Below are 18640 nucleotides of genomic sequence, written 5' to 3'. Positions count from 1 at the left end.
CAACATTGTCTCCTACCTGATCCCATCCGGCGCCTCTCCCTGTCTCCCTGCTTCCCTTCCCTCCTGTGCCCTCTGGAACTGCCGCTCTGCTGCCCCTAAAGCAACAGGGCAATCCATGACTTTTTCTCTCTAAATCCTTTAACCTCCTCGCTCTCACCGAAACCTGGCTCCCACCCATGATCTGCAACCTCCTCTGCCCTTTCTTTGGTGTCTCTCCTTCACGCACACAAGCCGTCCTGAGAGTCGAGGAGGAGGGTGTTGGTATCTTGCTATCTAACTCCTGCCAAGTTTCAAGTTTCTATCTTTTCCCCCCAGCTATCATTTCTCTTCCTTGAGTTTCAATCCTATTAGACTCTTTTCTCCCTACAGCGCAGGGTTGCAGTCATCTATCGCCCTCGCTGGTTCTGCGCCACCCAGTTCCTATCTGACTTTGAATCATGGCTGACATTCTTCCTTTCAGATTCAGTCCCCCTTTGATCCTAGGTGACTTAATATCCACGTTGACGATTCCAATAACCCTACACACTTCGCTTTAACTCTCTGCTAGCTTCTTTTGGCCTCCAACCCACTCCAACTCTTCAACTCATTCTCTTGGTCACTGTCTTGACCTAGTTCTTGTGTGGCAAACTGCGCCATTTTCTGACTACCCTGGCACTTGACTTTCCACTATCTTGGACCTCATGTAATCTCCTTGCTCCGCGATTACTCCTCCTCCTCACCATACTATTCAACGTCCTTTTTCCGTGATCTTCAATCTGTTTGACTCTACCCCATCTTGTCTGAACCCTGGATTCATCTCCTCTTCCCTAAATCTCAGGGATTCGCTGATTCAGCAATGTCTTATTTAACTCCACTCTTTCCTCAATCTCGGACCATTTTGCCCCTGTCTCTGCCCCACTTCTTTCCTCGTAAGACTAGACCTCCAGCCCTGGCTTACCCCCAACATAAGTTTTCTCCGTCCTGCTCTAGAGTGGCCACGGAGACGTCTTTGGAGAAAGTCCCAAAGAGTGGGCTGATTTTATCCATTTGTCAAATTTGTTCTTTCTTCCGTCTCACACGCGCCCTCTCTATGGCAAAACAGATTATTACAAATCATTGATCTCCTGCCAATGAGAGGCGCCCCGCAGCGTTTGTTCTCCACCTTCAACACTTTGCTTAAACCTCCCTCTCCTCCTGTCTCTTCATCTTTCTCTCCTAAGACTTTGCTACTATTTCTCTTCGTAAGATTAACCACTAGCTCTGAATAGTCCCTCCTGAGTCTTCTTCTGCTCGTAATCTTCTATCGCCTTCGCCTAACAAATTTTTCTGTCTTTCCTCCTGCCCTCTTTGGATGAACTCTCTACACTTCTGAATTCTTCCAAACCTGCTACTGTCCTTGGATCCGATTCCTACTGCGTCTTCTCTAATCGTCTATAGCTCCACGTCTCTTTTCTGCCCTCGCTGTCTCATATCTTCATCTCTCATCTCTCTCTCTAACAGGCTCCTTCCCTTCGGACTTCAAACATGCTCTCATTTCCCCCAATTCGAGAAAAAAACCTTCTCTTGCACCCTCCTCGCTGTCTAGCTATCGCCGATTTTCTCTTCTCCCCTTCTTCTAAGGTTTTGGAACGGGTTGTCGACTATCGCCAATGGGAAGGATGGGGTTCACAGAGAAAAGAAAGAGGTGAAGCTAGCTTTACAATTAAAGGTCAACAACAACTACAATAACAATAATGACAAAAACAATAATAATATAGCCAGCTCAGGCCTTCGGGTAGGAGTCCGATGCAAGCAGGAAGTTCTTCCAGGGAGCACAGGTTATACTTGTCCTTCTTCCTGTGGAGAATTCTGGGACAAGCAGGAGAGTGAGATGGAGCCATGTGCCTTCTGGGAAGAGTAGAGTTCCTTTGTTCAGGGCAGATGGGAAGCCCTCCTTCCTTCTTTCCCCTCAGAGGCAGAGATGGAGCCAAGGGCCTTCTGGGAAGGGTAGAGTTCCTTTGTTCAGGGCAGATGGGAAGCCCTACCTTCCTTCTTTCCCCACAGAGGCAGAGATGTAGCCAAGGGCCTTCTGGGAAGGATAGAGTTCCCTTTGTTCAGGCCGATGGAAGCCCTACCTTCCTCCTTTCCCCACAGAGGCAGAGATGGAGCAAGGGCCTTCTGGGAAGAGGAGAGTTCCTTTGTTCAGGTCTGAAGGGAACACTTTTGTTCCTTGAGGGGCAGGAGCTCACTGCATTAAGTGCACACCCACAATTTTTGTTCAGTAGGCAAAGAAATCATACATGTAACATTGAACGCAACCCTGCTTGCTTTCATAGCTGTTGCTGTTGTTATTTGATTTGTTTACCTGAAATAACTCAGTAATTTCCAGCAGAATGCCATTGTAGTTGAAGTTCAGTTCTTCACTGGTACTGAGATGCTTTGTCACTGAGGCCCTCCTTGTGTTAAGCAGATCCAGGCATGTAAGCAGGCTTAACTGTATCAGTTATGTGCTCATTTGAGTTTCAAACTATTCAGCTTTCACTTTGACTGCCAACTTTAGTAAATCTGGTTGATAAAAACAAGATTTAAATTCTTGCTTATCAGACTTCCTTTCATCAGAGGTGATATGATAGCCCTGTTTAAATATTTGAAAGGATGTCATATTGAGGAGGGAACAAGCTTATTTTCTGCTGCTCCAGAGAACAGGACCCGGAACAATGGACACAAGCTACATGAAAAGAGATTCCACCTCAACATTAGGAAGAACTTCCTGACAGTAAGGGCTGTTCGACAGTGGAACACACTCCCTTGGAGTGTGGTGGAGTCTCCTTCCTTGGAGGTCTTTAAGCAGAGGCTAGATGGCCATCTGCTGGGGATGCTTTGATTTGGATTTCCTGCATGGCAAGGGGTTGGACTGGATGGCCCATGCGGTCTCTTCCAACTCTATGATTCTATGATCATTTTGCTAGTTTATCTGCAGAGTGCACACGTCTTTTTAAATATTATTAAGGTGTCAGTCTCTCCTTTTTCTGCCATTTTTCTGGGGCAGCTTTTGTGTTGTTTGAGTAATCTATCTATTGGGAACTGACTGAAGATGATCTAATGAAAAGTAAATGCCAATTTTAAAATTAATTGCATTAAACCTAAATTGTTATTCCTTCTAGAAATTTTATCTTAAACCTTTTGCCTTTTCTTTATCAAACCTCATTGGAAATGACTAGTTGATTTAACATCCTAGCTCACAACCTACATTTTGGTGTACCATAGTGGAAATCTTGGCTGTCATCTTCATTGAGATATTGATTGTCTCCAATACATTTGTAATTCTCTTTATGCCTAGGAGTCTGGGAATATGGACAATTATTTCTTTACCTTGCAGTTAGGTGATTTCATCAAATATTATCCTAAGAAATTCAGAACTGCTGGACATATGACATAAGTCCTATGCACAACTGAGAATCACATCCAGAATTTCGTGGTACATTTGTTTCTACCCTGTGCTTTAATTAATAGCAAAAGAATAATGCTTTCTCATTCTTATTCAGGCACGCCAGATGCATTTTCCCAGCTGCTTACATGCCCTTACTGTGATAGAGGGTACAAACGCTTTACCTCTCTGAAGGAACACATTAAATATCGCCATGAAAAAAATGAAGATAACTTCAGTTGCTCCTTATGCAGTTACACATTTGCATACAGAACACAACTTGAACGCCATATGACGTCACATAAATCAGGAAGAGATCAAGTAAGTGATACTGTTGTGTATCCATTATGTGTTTTGATACTTACAGTGATTGTCTTGTTTGCTTTGTTTGTGCTTCAGTTTGATTTTATGCATGTGTTTCTAAAAATACCATGGTCTAGTATAGTATCTAAAATAATTGGAGTGTCTTAAACAAGAGTAACACATGTTCAGTCATCTCAACTTTATTGTTGCCCAGCCTCACAGAATATAATCAACTGGGTCAGCTCACTATGTTTTATCATTTATAAAGTCTCTTAACGTTAAATATTCACTGCAGTAGATGCTTTTCTGCTGGAAAGGTTACATACAGCTACAGATACACACACACTGTTGTTGCTGTTAGCTACTGTCAAGTCAACTTCAACTTATGCTGACCCTATGAATGAGAGAGTCTTCTACCTTACCCTATCACCAACAGCTCTGCTCAGGTCTTGCAGACTCAGGGCCTTGGCTTCCTTGACTGAGTCTATTCTTCTGTAATACAGTCTTCCACTTTACTTACTACCTTCTACCTTACCAAAAACTATTGTCTTTTCTAGTGAGTATGCAAGAGTAGGATAAAAACTCAGACATGTAGTACAGATTTACCCATTTACTAATTTGCTGAAACTTCCAAAGATTGAATAGCTAAAGAGGCTCTTATTCTCTTCCCCACAATGCTTCAGATTCAATGGCCCGTTACAAACGGGCAGGAAAGTACGCACAGAGCGTGTACTAGGGTTAGAAAGGGGCAGTGCTTCCGCACCCCCCTAACCCTAGTGCGCGCTCTGCGCGCACAAAATGACAGTGGCTGTTCCACATGGCCGCCGCCATGAGGACGTCACGACCGCGCCGCCTCTATACGGGGCGGAGTGGACGTGACGTCCTCGCTCCGTGCCAGGGCGCTTAATGTGCCCTTAGCGCGGAGCAGGAAGGAGCTCCGTTTCGGAGCTCCTTCTTGGTTTGGTCCGCTGGGCGCAGCCTTCACACAGCTGCGCCCAGCAAACCAAAGGAAAAAGGGGCCAAGCGGCCCCTTTCTCCTCCTCCCTGCCGCCGCGGGGTGTCCTTGGGGCTTGAAGCCCCAAGGACACCCCTTTCCAGGCTGCAGGGAAGGGGCCTTTTGCCACTTCCCCGCAGCCTGAAAAGCGACGGATCGGGGCCTCAGCGGCTGCCGCTCTGGGCACTGAGACCCCGATACAGCGGGGAAAGGGGCAGGTGCAGCCTGCCCCAAACGGGCGGTCTGTAACCCGCCTATGAGAAGAACAGATTTTTCTCCACTAATCTTCTCTACCATTGCCAACTTAGGCGTACCTAACTTTGCTTACCATGCCAGGCTCAGGTTGATTCAAATATACATCTGTGTACAACCACTGTTTATGGCTGTGTAGAAAAAAATGTCTGTGCCAGTACAGTAGTGTTTTGGAAAAGTAACACTAATTTATAATTGGCCTGTTCCCAAACATTAAACACATTTGATACTTACAATATTGGTGCAAAATTTAAAATCTGTAGTTTCATAGACGACAACACTTTGTTGCTTTTAACTGTCATCAGATCTACTTCGACCTATGGTGACTCCATGAATAAGAGACATCTAAGTCACCCTTTCATCAGTAACCTTGCTAAGGTCTTGCAAACTCAGAGATTGACTCCCTTGACTGAATCTATCCATCTGAAATGCAGCCATCCTCATTACCTACTGCCTTCTACTTTACCAAGTATTATTGATTTTTCTAGGGAGTCATGTCTTTTCATGATACATCCCAAGTATGATAGTATTAGTTTAGTCATCTTGGCTTCTAGGCTTCAGGCTTGATGTGCTCTAGGATCCATTTAATTGTCTTTTTAGCTCTCCACAGAATCCATAGACCTCTTCTCCAGCACCATATTTCAAATGAGTTGATTTTCTTCTTATAATTTTTCCTCACTGTCCAGCCTGCACAACCACACATAGAAATCGGAAATATGATGGTATGGACAATCCTAACCTTGGTGTTTAATGATATTACACTTCAGGATCTTGTCTAGATAACCTTCCAAGTCCTAGTATTCTTCTGATTTTTTGACTTGAGACCCCATTCTGATTAATGACTAGTCAAGGTATGGAAAATCCTGAAATATTTCAATATCTTCATCTGTGTAAATCATCTGTGGTTCTTGCATATGTATGGAGAGACAGAGAGTCATATCCAGTGCTCAAACCACTATACCATGCTGGCTCACTTGGTGTTTGTGTATATGTATGGTATTTGTTTGTGTATATACACACACACACATGTACATATTTTAAAAAATCAAGGGAATCAGTGTGGTGTAGTGGTTTGAGTATTGGACTACAACTATGGAAACCAAGTACCAAATCCCTGCTCAGCCATGGAAAGACAGTGTGTGCCCTTGGCAAGTCACACTCTCTCAGCCTCAGAGGAAAGAGAAGGCAAAATTCCCTCTGAACAAATCTTGTCAGGAAAACCTTACAATCGCTATAAGTTGGAAATGACTAAAAGGCTCACAACAACAACAACACACATATATATATTAACAAACTGAGATTTAATGAAGGTGTTTTTTGTTTGTTTGTTTTTTATTTTTTTGTAATTGGTACATGGCTATGGTAGAGTAGTTTGGCCTGAATGTTATGTTGGAAAGTAGAACTAATATCTTGTGTTTATATTTGTTTTTCCCCTCAAAACTCTAAAATCTTGATGTAAGGCTTAGGGTTGTGGGGAGAGAAGTATTAACATACTGGTTCAAGAGAAATAGTGGGTTTTATGATAACTTATATTAAAGCAGTTTCTGTTGGGAAAAGTTGATGTTTCCCTGCCACTGCTGCAAAATAATAGAAAGTGTGAAAGAGAATGATGAAGCTTGAATGACTATGGTAACCTTTGGCCCTTACTGCTTTTTTCACTTACAGACATTGGTAGACTCAGCAATACAAGAGTGCGGAACAAGGTGTCAGAGTAGTAGCTATGCATAGACTAAAGTGGATTACAGATATCTACAAGTTCCATGAATAAAAGCAAAGAGTTTAGTTTGACATAGGGCAAGGATCCAGACACCAGCCAGCACAGCTGTTGGCTGATACTGCCAGCCTAACCCACATTCTGTGAATAAAGTTGATAGGGGTGGCAGGAATTCAGCCGCACTACAATACAACTGATAAATCAAGCCAATCGTGCCATGTGGGTGTGTGACAGATACACCAGCTGTCCAAAGTGGGCAGGGCCTTGAAGCAACACTCCAGATTTCTTTATGGAACTTCATAGAAGCAAACTATGGTGCATGCCCAATGTTTCCAGCACCACAAGAAAATAACCAACCTTAATCCATCTGCAACCAACTCAGTAAACCAGTATGATCATCACTTAGACATCACATCTGGCCCCTAGATAATGAACCCAGTCTGACCTTAACAAATCTATCATTTTAAAGGCCATTCCTGGGTGCTGTAGCATAGGCAATCGAGGCGGCTGTAAGCCACCTCGATTGCATTTTGTAGAGAGGCAGGATATAAATTATTATTATTATTATTATTATTATTATTATTATTATTATTATTCCCATCCTAGTAAACTATAGAATGGCTCAAAGTCATGCTTATTTTCTTTCTAGCTTCATCTCTATTTGCAGTATCAATGGCCCTTTGCAATACCTAGCTTTCAAATAGAAATTCTGAATGCAAAGGCAACCATGGAAGAAATTGCATAGATACATAAGACTGCGTTTCCTAACTATGGCTTAGAGGTGGATTTCAGAAAGACAGTTCTGCCATAGGTCTACTCCAAAGTCTCAGCTGCACCAATGATAGCATACAGGATTTGGTACAATCAAGCAAAAAGCTGGCCTATAAGTCACTAGTCCAGAAACAAAAGAGAAAAGGGCATGCAAAGGGCCTCTGTCTATGGGGGAAACTGATGCTTGTGTAGATAACACAGTTCAGAAATACCATATTTTCCGGCGTATAAGACGACCCCCAACTCGCGTGCAGACAGCACCCTGGCCTACTATGGACTGAATTAAGGGGGTCTGGCGCCCACATGTGCTGGCTTAAGGGGGCCTCTGTGGAGGCCTGGAAGGCAGGTGTCACAAGTGGCAGTAGGGCTTCCTGTAGTTGGCCCAAAAGAGCACTTGACGCTGTGGAAGAAGCCGCTGGAGCAGAGCATCCTGGGCGGCGGCGCCAAGGCATAAGGAGCCAGCTCTTTTCCCTCAGCCCAACCATCCTTCTCCCATCAACCAGCTCTGGAGCTGCTTCTCCGCCACCTTTTCCAGCTTCCAGCCCCCCCCCCCCCCATTCTCTCACTTCAGCTGTAATGGCGGCAAGAAAGGGAGCCTGGCAGTGGTGCCTGCTGGGATAGGAACCCGCAAGGAAACCCTTCCCCCCTGAGATGGAGAGGTGGCTGTGCCATTCGCCTGTCTCTGTGGAGGCCAGCAAACACTTAACCCAGCATATAAAACGGGGCTAAAAGGTTGTCTTATACGCCAGAAAATATGGTAATCAGATAGGTATCAAGCATATGAACAGTACACGATATAATTGGATGTCATTAGCTGGTCAAGATAAAAATAATAGGTGATGCCTGAATCCAAATGTTAGCCCTAACCAGTAGCATACCCCGAGTTGGTGTCACCCGGTGTGGGGGGGCATCTGGGAGCGGGACTTCTGGTAAACATGCCACACAGGACCTCGCATGCAAGTGCACACAGTGGAAAAATGCGCATATGACCCTGCAGCAGCCAGTAAAACAGGCCCTGCTCTCCCCTGGCATCCCAGAAAGCCCCGCGGCGGCTGGGAGAATGGGCCCTGTGCACCCCTGGCAGCCCAGAAAGCCAGAAGCAGATGGTAGAACAGACCCTGCACTCCCCCAGCAGCTCAGAAAGCCCCACGGCGGTTGAGAGAATGGGATGTGTGCGCCCCTGGCAACCCACAAAGCCCTGCAGCAGCTGGGAGAGCAGGCCCAAGGACCTGGGAAAGCCCCACATGGGGCGGGGAACCGACCGGGTGTCACTCCCTCTCCTATGGCATCATCCCCCTTCTGGGGTGTCACCCAGTGCAGTCTGCACCCTACACACACACACACCCCTGTGATGCTACTGGCCTTAACTAGAGTAGACTTACCAAGCCAATGGGACTTGCATAATGGTTGACTTATCAAGTTGCCATTAATTCATTAGGTCTTTTCTAGCAGAATTAACAGTAACAAGCACAGAATCAGTTTTCTGAGGATTGCATGACTGAGGGGAACTTAGATATCCTAGATTCAGGTTCCCAGATGCTGGCTTTATGTTAAACTTGGTTCAAGATTCAAGATACCAGATGCTGGCTTTATGTTGTACTAGGTTACTGTGTGGGTATATTAGAAACCTGGGGAATTATTCTAAAGCACTAAGTATATTAGTCTTTTTCATGAAAAACAGCCTCGTGATAAAATGAAAAGAGTTACAATAAGTCTGTCTTGCCTCTGTGTACAGCTGAAAGAAAAACAGTGTGGTAGTTTTCACTGAAACAGACTAAAACTGACTGCCCATGAAGAAGTTCTTTCTAAAAAACAGGTTAAAGATGGGGAGGGGGAAATGAACATGAGCTGTTGTGGTCCAGAGCCCACTCCTTACATCTGATGAAATGAGGGGAAGGCCATGCAAGCTCATGCCAAATGTGTTAGGCTTCATGATGTCACAAGACATTTTCCTGGTTATACAGCCAAAGATTAATAGGGCTACCCTGCTGGAAAGAGTCTTCATTTTTCACAGAAATCATGGCTCTTGAGACTGTCTGTCAGTAGAGAGCTATCATACCTGCACTTTCCAAGAAGCTAGAAGGAATCCAGTAGTTGCGTAAGTCAGCCCCATACTGATTGTAAACAGTTGTATGTTGTATATCTCAGTGTGTCATTGTCACACTGTTTAACCTGCTCACTAATTATCACTACTACATGAATGTATGGCCAATGATATTCCCACCTGTAGAAGACCCAATTTCTCAACAAGAACAATAAAGTAGTTTTTGCTTTTATTTTATTTTTTTGCCATACCTTTTGGTTCTACCTTTAGAAGTAACTCTAGGTTGCAACCATACTATGTGACCTTACCATATTTGTAATAACTGTGTAGTGTGTAATCATTTGATTTGATTTTAAAATTTTTGGCTTCAAAGTTCAATAAACTTTCAAACTCAAAAATGTCAAATTTATTTATAAATAAATAAAATAAATAAACAAATTCTCTTCGTTGTTAATTTGTGTCAGACCTAATGGTTTGATCATTTGTAACATAATTTCTCTTATTTTCCTGTCACTCATAAACCACAAGGTTGTGAGTTCAATACCAGATATGGGCTCAGGGTCGACTCAGCCTGGCATCCTCCCGAAGTTGCTAAAATTAGTATCCAGTTTGTTGGGGGCAATTGGCTTACAAATTGTAAACCTATTAGAGTGCTTAAGTGCACTGACAAGCAGTATAGAAATGTACTTGCTATTGCTATAATACAGGGGTAGGCAATCTTTTTGAGCCGGGGGCCGGGTTGCTGTCCCTCAGACAACTGGGGGGGCCGAAGCCAAAAAATAAATAATTAAATAATTGTTTTTAAAAATTAAATATATAAATAAACCAGGACAAATGTAGGACAAAATTTTCAAATGGAAGACACTTTTTTTTTAAAAAAATGGAGGACACGCGAAAAAATTTGCTGATTTTAAAAAATTTTTAATATAAATGCATGTTTCTGAGGCTTCTATAGACAATTGCTCCCCAAAGGCCCCGGCGGCAATCGGCGGCAGGACCGGGCTGGGGCCGGTCCCAAGGCCTCGCCGGGCCGCATCCGGGCCGCAGGTTGCCTACCCCTGCTATAATACTACAGCTATCTCCAAATGGAAGCTTTTTGCCTAAACATTTTCTAGCTATGAATCTCTGACCAAAAGATCACAAAGAATTTTTTAAAAGAAAGTTGCATTCTAACAAGAGTAAGTTGCCAGTACATGCTTTTTCTATTTATCATTAGTTTTTCCTACTCATTTACTTGGTACAATACATAGATAGACTATAAGAAAAATAATTGTGTTACTGTACGTCATGAATCATAACATTTTAGCTATCGATAGGTATTTTAGTTGAAATTTGCAGAATTAGCATTTAGCTGATTATATTTCATGGTCTTCCAAGGACTGCCACAAGGGGCCTGAATTAGTGTTTCTTTGTAAAAGTCATAAAAGCAACAACTCTAATCTGAGGTAGAATGCATACAGCATTCCTTCCCCTTCTGGAGAAGAATGATATAATAGTGGTACCTGCCTTGCCCACTACCTGAGGAGAGGACAGGAACAACACCAGCATTCCCTCCCATCCTCTGCCTCAAAAGGAGGATGCAGTGGTGAAGCAAAATTAGCCCTGAAAAAGAATAAAGAGAAGGAGGGGAAAGTAGCTATAGTCCCTGCCAGTGTCTGCCCCTGCCCTATAGAAGTAGCTGCTTCCTGAATACCCAACTCTCAGGGTGCTCAGAGTCAGACATTGTCCCTGGTCATTGTTCCTGTACCTAGCTCAGAAGACCTGCAGATTCAAGAAGCAACTGTTTGCCTTACCACACCTACAACTGTTATAACACTTTTATTCCATGTTTACTGCTATAACTTTCTTGTATGCAATCCTGGACTTTGCAGTTTAAAGGTAAAGGTTTCCCTTTTCACAAGATTGTCAGTACAGTAGTCCCTCGGGTTACGAAATTAATTCGTTCCGCCGCTCCGTTCGTAACCCGAGTAATTTCGCAACCCGAAAAGGCTTTCCGTTAGCGCTGGAAAGCCGCTAGCCGCGCTTTGCGGTTTGAATTTCGCGCCGAAAAAAATTCCTAACCCGAAAAAAATATCGTAACCCGGAACAGTTTTTTCCAATGTAACTTTTTCGTATCCCGGAAATTTCGTAACGCGATCAATTTGTATCCCGGGGCACCACTGTATGTCCGACTGTAGGAGGCGGTGCTCATCTCCATTACTAAGCCACGGGAGCCAGCAGAGTCAAAGACGACTCTGTGGTCATGTGGCCAGCATGACTAAATGCCAAGGCACATGGAATGCTGTTACCTTCCCACCAAAGTGGTACTTATTTATCTGCTTGCACATTTACATGCTTTCAAACTGCTAGGTTGGCAGAAGCTGGGACTAGTGACAGGAGCTCCCTCCATCACACGGCACTTGAGTCTTGAACTGCTGATCTGCCAGTCTTGTGATCAGCAGAGTCAGTGTCTTAAGTGGTAAGACACCATGTCCCATTTTTGCAATTTAGGAAAGAACATTTAGAATTCTCAGCCGGAGAACTCTTAGGCTTCACTAAGCTACAAACTCTAGAATTCCACAGGAAGCAGCCATAAAAGTAAAAGTGGAACAATAGAATTATAACAGTATAGTGCAGTATTCAAGTATGTAAAGTGTTAGCTGCTAGTGACAGCAGTAGATGCTGGGTGCAGTCACCTTTTCCTCTTTCTTCAGTAGGGGCAGTGGTGGTCGTGGGCTTTGAAGCTTAACACCCTTGGCTGCATAGCTCTGCATTCAGCAGCAGCAGTAACAGCATTCCAGAACATTGAGGACCTTGCCAAGGCAGGGCAAGAAGCAACAGGCTTGATGATCAAGGCTCCCTGCCATGTGAGGTGACAACCTCACTAAGGTTTTAGTAGCTGGAAAGGGGGTGCACAGGTTTTCCATTTGTAGAGCCCCCAGACCTGGTTCAAAGGCCTTCATGTGTATTTTCCCTTATTGCCAACCTAGTGGCAACTTCTATAAGCTCTAGAGTTGCTTAGTTAGGAGAGACTGTGGGTGAACCTTCCCTTGGTATCTAAGGCCCGATCTAGACAGTCCTTTTAGTACATCCTGGTGACGTACTAGGGTTGCCCGGGAGCTTCGTTTTTAGACGCTCTCTAATCCTAGTACGTCGCCAGGACGTAAAAATGGCGGCGCCCTGTCTACATGGGTGCCGCCATTTTGATGTAACGGCTGCATTGCGTCCAAATGGTGTGGGGCGGCCATTATGTGTTGGCGCCGCTGCAGGGCGCCTGTGGCGCCCTTTCACCAGCACTGGAAGGAGCTCCGAAACGGAGCTCCTTCCTTTGTTTGTGTCGCTGGTGCAGCCTTTACACGGCTGCACCAGCAACACAAAAGAGAAAGGGGCTGAGTGGCCTCTTTTTCTTTTTCCCCGCGGCTGTTGGGGTGTCCTTGGAGCATGAAGCCCCAAGGACACCCATTTCCAGGCTGCGGGGAAGCGGCATTTTGCCGCTTCCCCACAGCCTGAAAAAGCGGCAGATCGGGGCCTCTGGGGCTGCAGCTGAGGCCCCGATCCGTCGTGGAAAGGGGCAGGCAGTGGCTGCCCCAAAGGGGCGGTCTTTACCCCGCCTAAGAAGCAGATATAGCTGAAGCAGCTACATACAGACAAAACATAATGCTGAGAACTAAGCCTTTGGTTAGCTAGGGCTTTATGGTTCTCCCAATATCTTTTTCTTTAGCATCTTTTTGTAAAACATTCCTTGTGTGCTTTTTTAAGTTGTTTAAAAGTGCTGAGCCATTCTAAGTCCAGTTTGGCTGCTGATTAGTCTTACTACCAAATACTCTCATCAACAGAATAGTAATATAATTTAGAATACTTTGGACTTCAACTATGAACAGAATAGTAATATAATTTAGAATACTTCAACTTCAACTATGAATTTACTAGATAGCCTTGGGCAAGCCTGTCTTCAGCCTACCATGTTATGTCTCCAACCTCTAAAGCTGGTGGGGAGGGGGCAAAATTTGGATACTGACCCCCAAAATAAGAATTCTCCTTACAAATTTTTCCATTCATTCCCTAATTTTTTAATAATGCAGTAATTTAGAACTACATTAAGCATTTAGAAATACAGTTTAGCCATCCAAAGAAAGGGAGCATGCAAAGTTACCAAGGGAATGTGAGCACAACAGATGTAAGAGTCCTAGGTGTGAATCCTTTTCAGTGTCTCATTCTTTGCAATGCTAAACATTTGGGGACCAAAGGGAGAGTTCACGGGGGACTGAATTCTTCCTTGGGAAGGCAAATGCTAATTTTGTTCCTCCCCCTGGTAGCTGCACCTCTGTGTCTCAAAGAAGGGGTAGATGGGAATTCCTATTGTCTTAGTAATCCTGAAGGTGATAAGGTGCAGAACTTTAAATATTACTACCTATGCTTGTGACTTGCCCAAGGTCACCAAGTAGGTTTACATGGCCAACTGGTGACTCAGAGTCTGGTCACCAGAGTCCTCATCCTATGTTTGAACCATTACGCCATGCTGGCTCTATGGCCTAAATCCAGTTACAGGTACTAGTCTCAACTAGAGAAGGTTGTTCAACTCATGTCGTCACTAGTAAGTAATAGCATAACTTCCATTGTTTCAGTGGGTCTGCTCCGGTTGGGATTAGCAATTGGATTTAAGACGGTATTGCAGATCTTCTCAGGCTGCATGTGCACTGCAGAAATAATATAGTTTGAAACTGCTTTAACTGCTATGGCTCAATGCTATGGAATTCTGGGATCTGTAGTTTTGTGAGATATTCAGCCTTCTCTGTCAAAAAAACTGGTGCCACAACAAACTACAAATCCCAGGATCCCATAGAATGGGAGTATGGCAGTTAAAGCGGTATCAAACTGCATTATTTCTCCAGTGCAGAAACAACCGCCGTTGCAATATGTTAGGTTACTGGAAACTGCAGGTCTTAATTTCTGTGTAGCAACCTTAATTTCACTTGTTTCTTCTTGTCAGGTATATTGGATATTTTGTCATAGAAACTGCAGGAGCAATTCAGCTCCATTAAAGTTAATGAGGGACTTTTCATTGCAAACCTTTGGTAAATCCCTGTTCACACTAAATATAAATTAGTATTTATAGGGGCACAGTGCAGTCACAATTAAGCACATTTAAATTCCATTAATTTTGGTAGAGAAGTTAAGCATATGCCATCAAAATCAATGGGACACATGCTATTCAGCTGTTGCACTAAACTCTAGTGTGATGTAAATCAATGGGATTTTAAAAAGTGGAATGTCAGCCAAATCATGCTCTCTTATACTTTAATACCAGTAGTAAAATAACACTAGCTCTGCATATTTTTATTTTATCGTACTGTTTTTAATGCAAACTAGTTTTCTTTTTTTAACAAAGCACATTCAAAAAAGATAAGATGGAAAATGTGTGGCTATTCAGATGTTGAGCTGCAGCTCCTATAATCCGCTGCTGATCATTTGCTGTGCTGGCTATAGTCAATGGAAATGTCTTTCCAATAAGATCCAGAGAACAGTACATTCCTTACCCATGCTGCATACCATTAATCTGGGCTGTATCAAAATGGAAATGAAATTCAGTGAATTGATAAATATTTCCAAAGTAAACCCAGTTTATCTCACTATGTGAAGTAGTCATTTCAATATTGACACCATATTTCATGCAGAATGGTGTTGTCATATATGTTCTTATCAGTGCCAGGTACAACAGCTTTGTATGGTGTTTAGTTGCCCTCTTTCATTTCATAGAAATGTCTTCTTCTGTTGTCTCTTGTTCTTAGGATGCTATGGATTGCTATACATTGAAGAGAAATTTCTTTGTATTTCACTTTCAGAACTATATATATTCCCTAACTCGTTTCCACCATATGGCAGCCTGTTCTGAATTACCATAAAGGATGCAGTGGCCATTCAGTGACTGACATAAAAATAAGCTATTTTAAGTGCAGAGGTGGGAAACTATTTAGTGTATCATAAATCTTTTTTAAAAGAAAAGAAAAGTCCACAAGAGCCAAGGTGAACAAAAATTTGTGGCAAGGTAAATAGTTAAGGAACCATAAACTTAGCCACATCCAATTCAATATGAAATAATCCCTCTCTCCTTTCTGTGGCAGACAAAAACTTTTCTTTTCAAGCACACTTTTAATATGCAATTGCATCCAGGAAGGCTTCTTATTGGGGTGTTTACTTTTGTAGGTGTTTAATTATTTTATGTTTTTAACTTGTTGTACTGATGTACTTTTAATTCTGTTTTTAAAGTTGTACTGTTTTTAACTATCTTTTGTGAGCCAACTTGGGTCCAATTTAGGAAAATGGCAGCATATTCATTAATTCATTAATATTTTAAAGAGAAGAAAGAGAATTCATTTTTCACAGAGTATAAAAAGACGACTACCTTTTATTGTATATCTTAGATCTTTTTTTGAGATGTGGCTGTCAGTTTAGTGTGACTCTATGGCTGAATCCTATTACAAATAATTTAAAATGTGATAATAGGTCCTTTTTAAAATGAAACAGTTAAAGTTCTGTGGCTTGATTTATTAATACTAATTATTAATTAATTGTAAGTGCCACGGACCTTTGAAGTGTGATTTATGTGCATTTATCTGGAGAATGTTTTGTGACTGAGTGCATTTGTTACTGGACCATCTTCTCTCTAGAGCAGTCCTGTGATGTCGTTACATAAAGGAATTCGAGATCAACAGTAAGAGCTGGAAGCATGTAAATGGAAAAATCAAGTCAAATAATTAAAATTTAAGTAGGCTGAAATGTTTCTGACTCTCATAACCCAGATTCTTTGGTTGCCTTTTACAACAGAATGAGGGAATGTCTTGCTGAATGTCCTAGGCATGTGAAATGGCAATACCATCTCTGCCTGAAATTTTGATACAGGGAAAAGTGATTTTTGCGGCTTATTTTTCCTAACTTTACTCACCTGTTTTCTTACTTGTTTTTCACAGTACCTTCAATCATCTGATGATTTACTTAACTGTAATAAAATTAAAATTTATCCTTTTCTGTTGCAAAGAAGAGATTTCTCATTTGTGATTTATTTTACCTACATTCTCTTTGTCTGCTGAATGATCTTCCTATTTTGTTTTACAGAGACATGTGACTCAGTCTAGTGGTAATCGAAAATTCAAGTGCACTGAATGTGGAAAAGCTTTCAAATATAAACATCACTTAAAGGAACACCTGCGCATCCACAGTGGTAAATATCCTATAAGCTTCTTGCCAGTTCAGCATGGTGATGGTGGTGGTGCTTTATTCGTCCTGTTAATTATTGTTATATCTGTTACAGGAACAGATGGGCATGAAAGCAGGTTGGAAACCTGCTGTCCACACAGCCTGCTCCCAAGGCGAATCATGGACCCAGGGGCTGACCAGTGCTGCCAGGAGTCACATTATCCTGTCTCCTTTTTGCTCCGGTCCTAAGGACCAGAGCATGGCTTCAGCGCAGTTTCCGGCTACTTTTGAGACATGTGTCATTTAAACAGCATGCCTCCAAGGTGGCCGGAAACTGCTTCATTTGGCTCATCTGTTCGGGCCCTACCTCTACTTTACAGTATAAATCTGGTTTTAGGGGTTGGCTATAATTTGTTAGTGATCAGATGAAGTGAAACATATGACTGAGATAAGAAGGTTCTGTACAAGATAGATTTACTGCATAATATCAGAGCAGTTCACCTGTATGGCTGCTACACTGGTTAAACTACAATTGTGCTGTTGTTTCTTTCATTGGATATCCAATCTTGATTCTGACAAATGCTCGTTTTAACATTATAGTTGTTATTGGATTGGATTATCCCAATGGAAAGTGTCTTCCAATCATAGTCTGTTTTAAACCTTGCACTACAGCCTTTTTGTTAATTAAATCCAAATATATTAATATAAACCACCCAGGAGCTTGTGCAGATTCTTGCACAAGTTGAAGGAAGAGAACCATTAAAGCACATGATATAACACCGTGGCTACATCTGCACTGCAGAAATAATGTAATTTGATACTGCTTTAACTCCCATGCCTCAGTCCTATGGAATCCTGGGATTTATAGTTTTGTGAGATATTTAGCCTTCTCTGTCAGAAATCTCTGGTGTCACAACATATCCCAAGATTCCATAGCATGGGGGCTATGGCAATTAAAACAGTGTCAAACTGCATTATTTCTGATTGCAGCTTGTGTGTGACCTTTTGTTCCAGCAATTGTAGAACTGCACTAGCAGCTGTATATTTCTTCCACTCACACTTTTTTTTGCTTCCAATCTAGAATGTATAATATGTATCTAGTCAACTACAGTGGTGCCTTGGGTTACGAAATTAATTCGTAACGCGGCCACTTTCGTAACCCGAAAAGCCTTCGTAAGCCGAATTGCCATAGGCGCTAATGGGGAAAAGCCGCGATTCCGTGCGAAAAAGCCGAAAAAAGCACCAAAAGTTTTTTCGTAACCCGAAAAAACATTCGTAACCCGAAACAATAATTCCCTATGGGATTTTTTCGTATCCCGAAAATTTCGTAACCTGGGTATTTCGTATCCCGAGGTACCACTGTATGGTGCAAAGCACATGGCAGATATAATCCAGTCTGAGACCATTTTAACTCCTCTGGCTCAGTGCTAGAGAAACCTGGGAATTGTAGTTTATTGTAGCAACAGAGCTCTCTTACAGAGAAAACTAAATGTCTCACAAAACTACAGTTCCCAAAATTCCCTAGCAATTGAGCCAAGGTAGTTAAAGTGGTCTCAAACAGGATTATTTCTGCAGTGTGTTTTGGACCAGTAACTGTCATTATTCCTCATGACATTACTATGTCTTAGATTTTGCCATTTTTCAAAACTTTGCTCTTTTGGAAGGAGTATAGTACAGTATTGCTGGTTCAGCTGACTACTGAATGTACAAGCATCTTTTGGAAATGTACCCCAAAAGATGTAGAGATGGAATAAGTATATCCTCATATAAAGAAAATGAAGATGATCAAGCAGTATTTCATAATAGTGAATTCCTGTCAGGAGAGGTGAACAATTAAATGTTTAAATCATTTTTTCAGTATCATTTATTGATATTATAGATTCACTGGATTGTGCCTGTAGTAATATTTTTAAAGACATTAATGCAAAATTACTTGACAGTTTGGTATAATTGTATATACTGTATATACTTACGAAATAGCTTACCATTAGTTCTACATCTAAA

General features: G+C 42.3%; 1 protein-coding gene across 2 annotated transcripts in view; it reads left to right on the top strand.

Annotated features, from left to right (window-relative positions):
* ZEB1 (zinc finger E-box binding homeobox 1) overlaps positions 1-18640 on the top strand; it is a 115792-nt gene that overhangs the window by 86939 nt on the left and 10213 nt on the right. For both annotated transcript variants that reach the window (XM_042472320.1, XM_042472321.1), the window contains exons 5-6: positions 3504-3706; positions 16556-16661. In XM_042472320.1, the coding sequence (XP_042328254.1) occupies positions 3504-3706; positions 16556-16661 (309 nt within the window). The remainder of the gene's footprint in view (positions 1-3503; positions 3707-16555; positions 16662-18640) is intronic.

The sequence above is a fragment of the Sceloporus undulatus genome, chromosome 6, assembly GCF_019175285.1.
Source record: "Sceloporus undulatus isolate JIND9_A2432 ecotype Alabama chromosome 6, SceUnd_v1.1, whole genome shotgun sequence".
In the NCBI taxonomy this organism is placed as follows: Eukaryota; Metazoa; Chordata; class Lepidosauria; order Squamata; family Phrynosomatidae; genus Sceloporus; species Sceloporus undulatus.
Note: the sequence above shows the minus strand (reverse complement) of the source record. Positions and strands in the feature narration are given on the sequence as shown.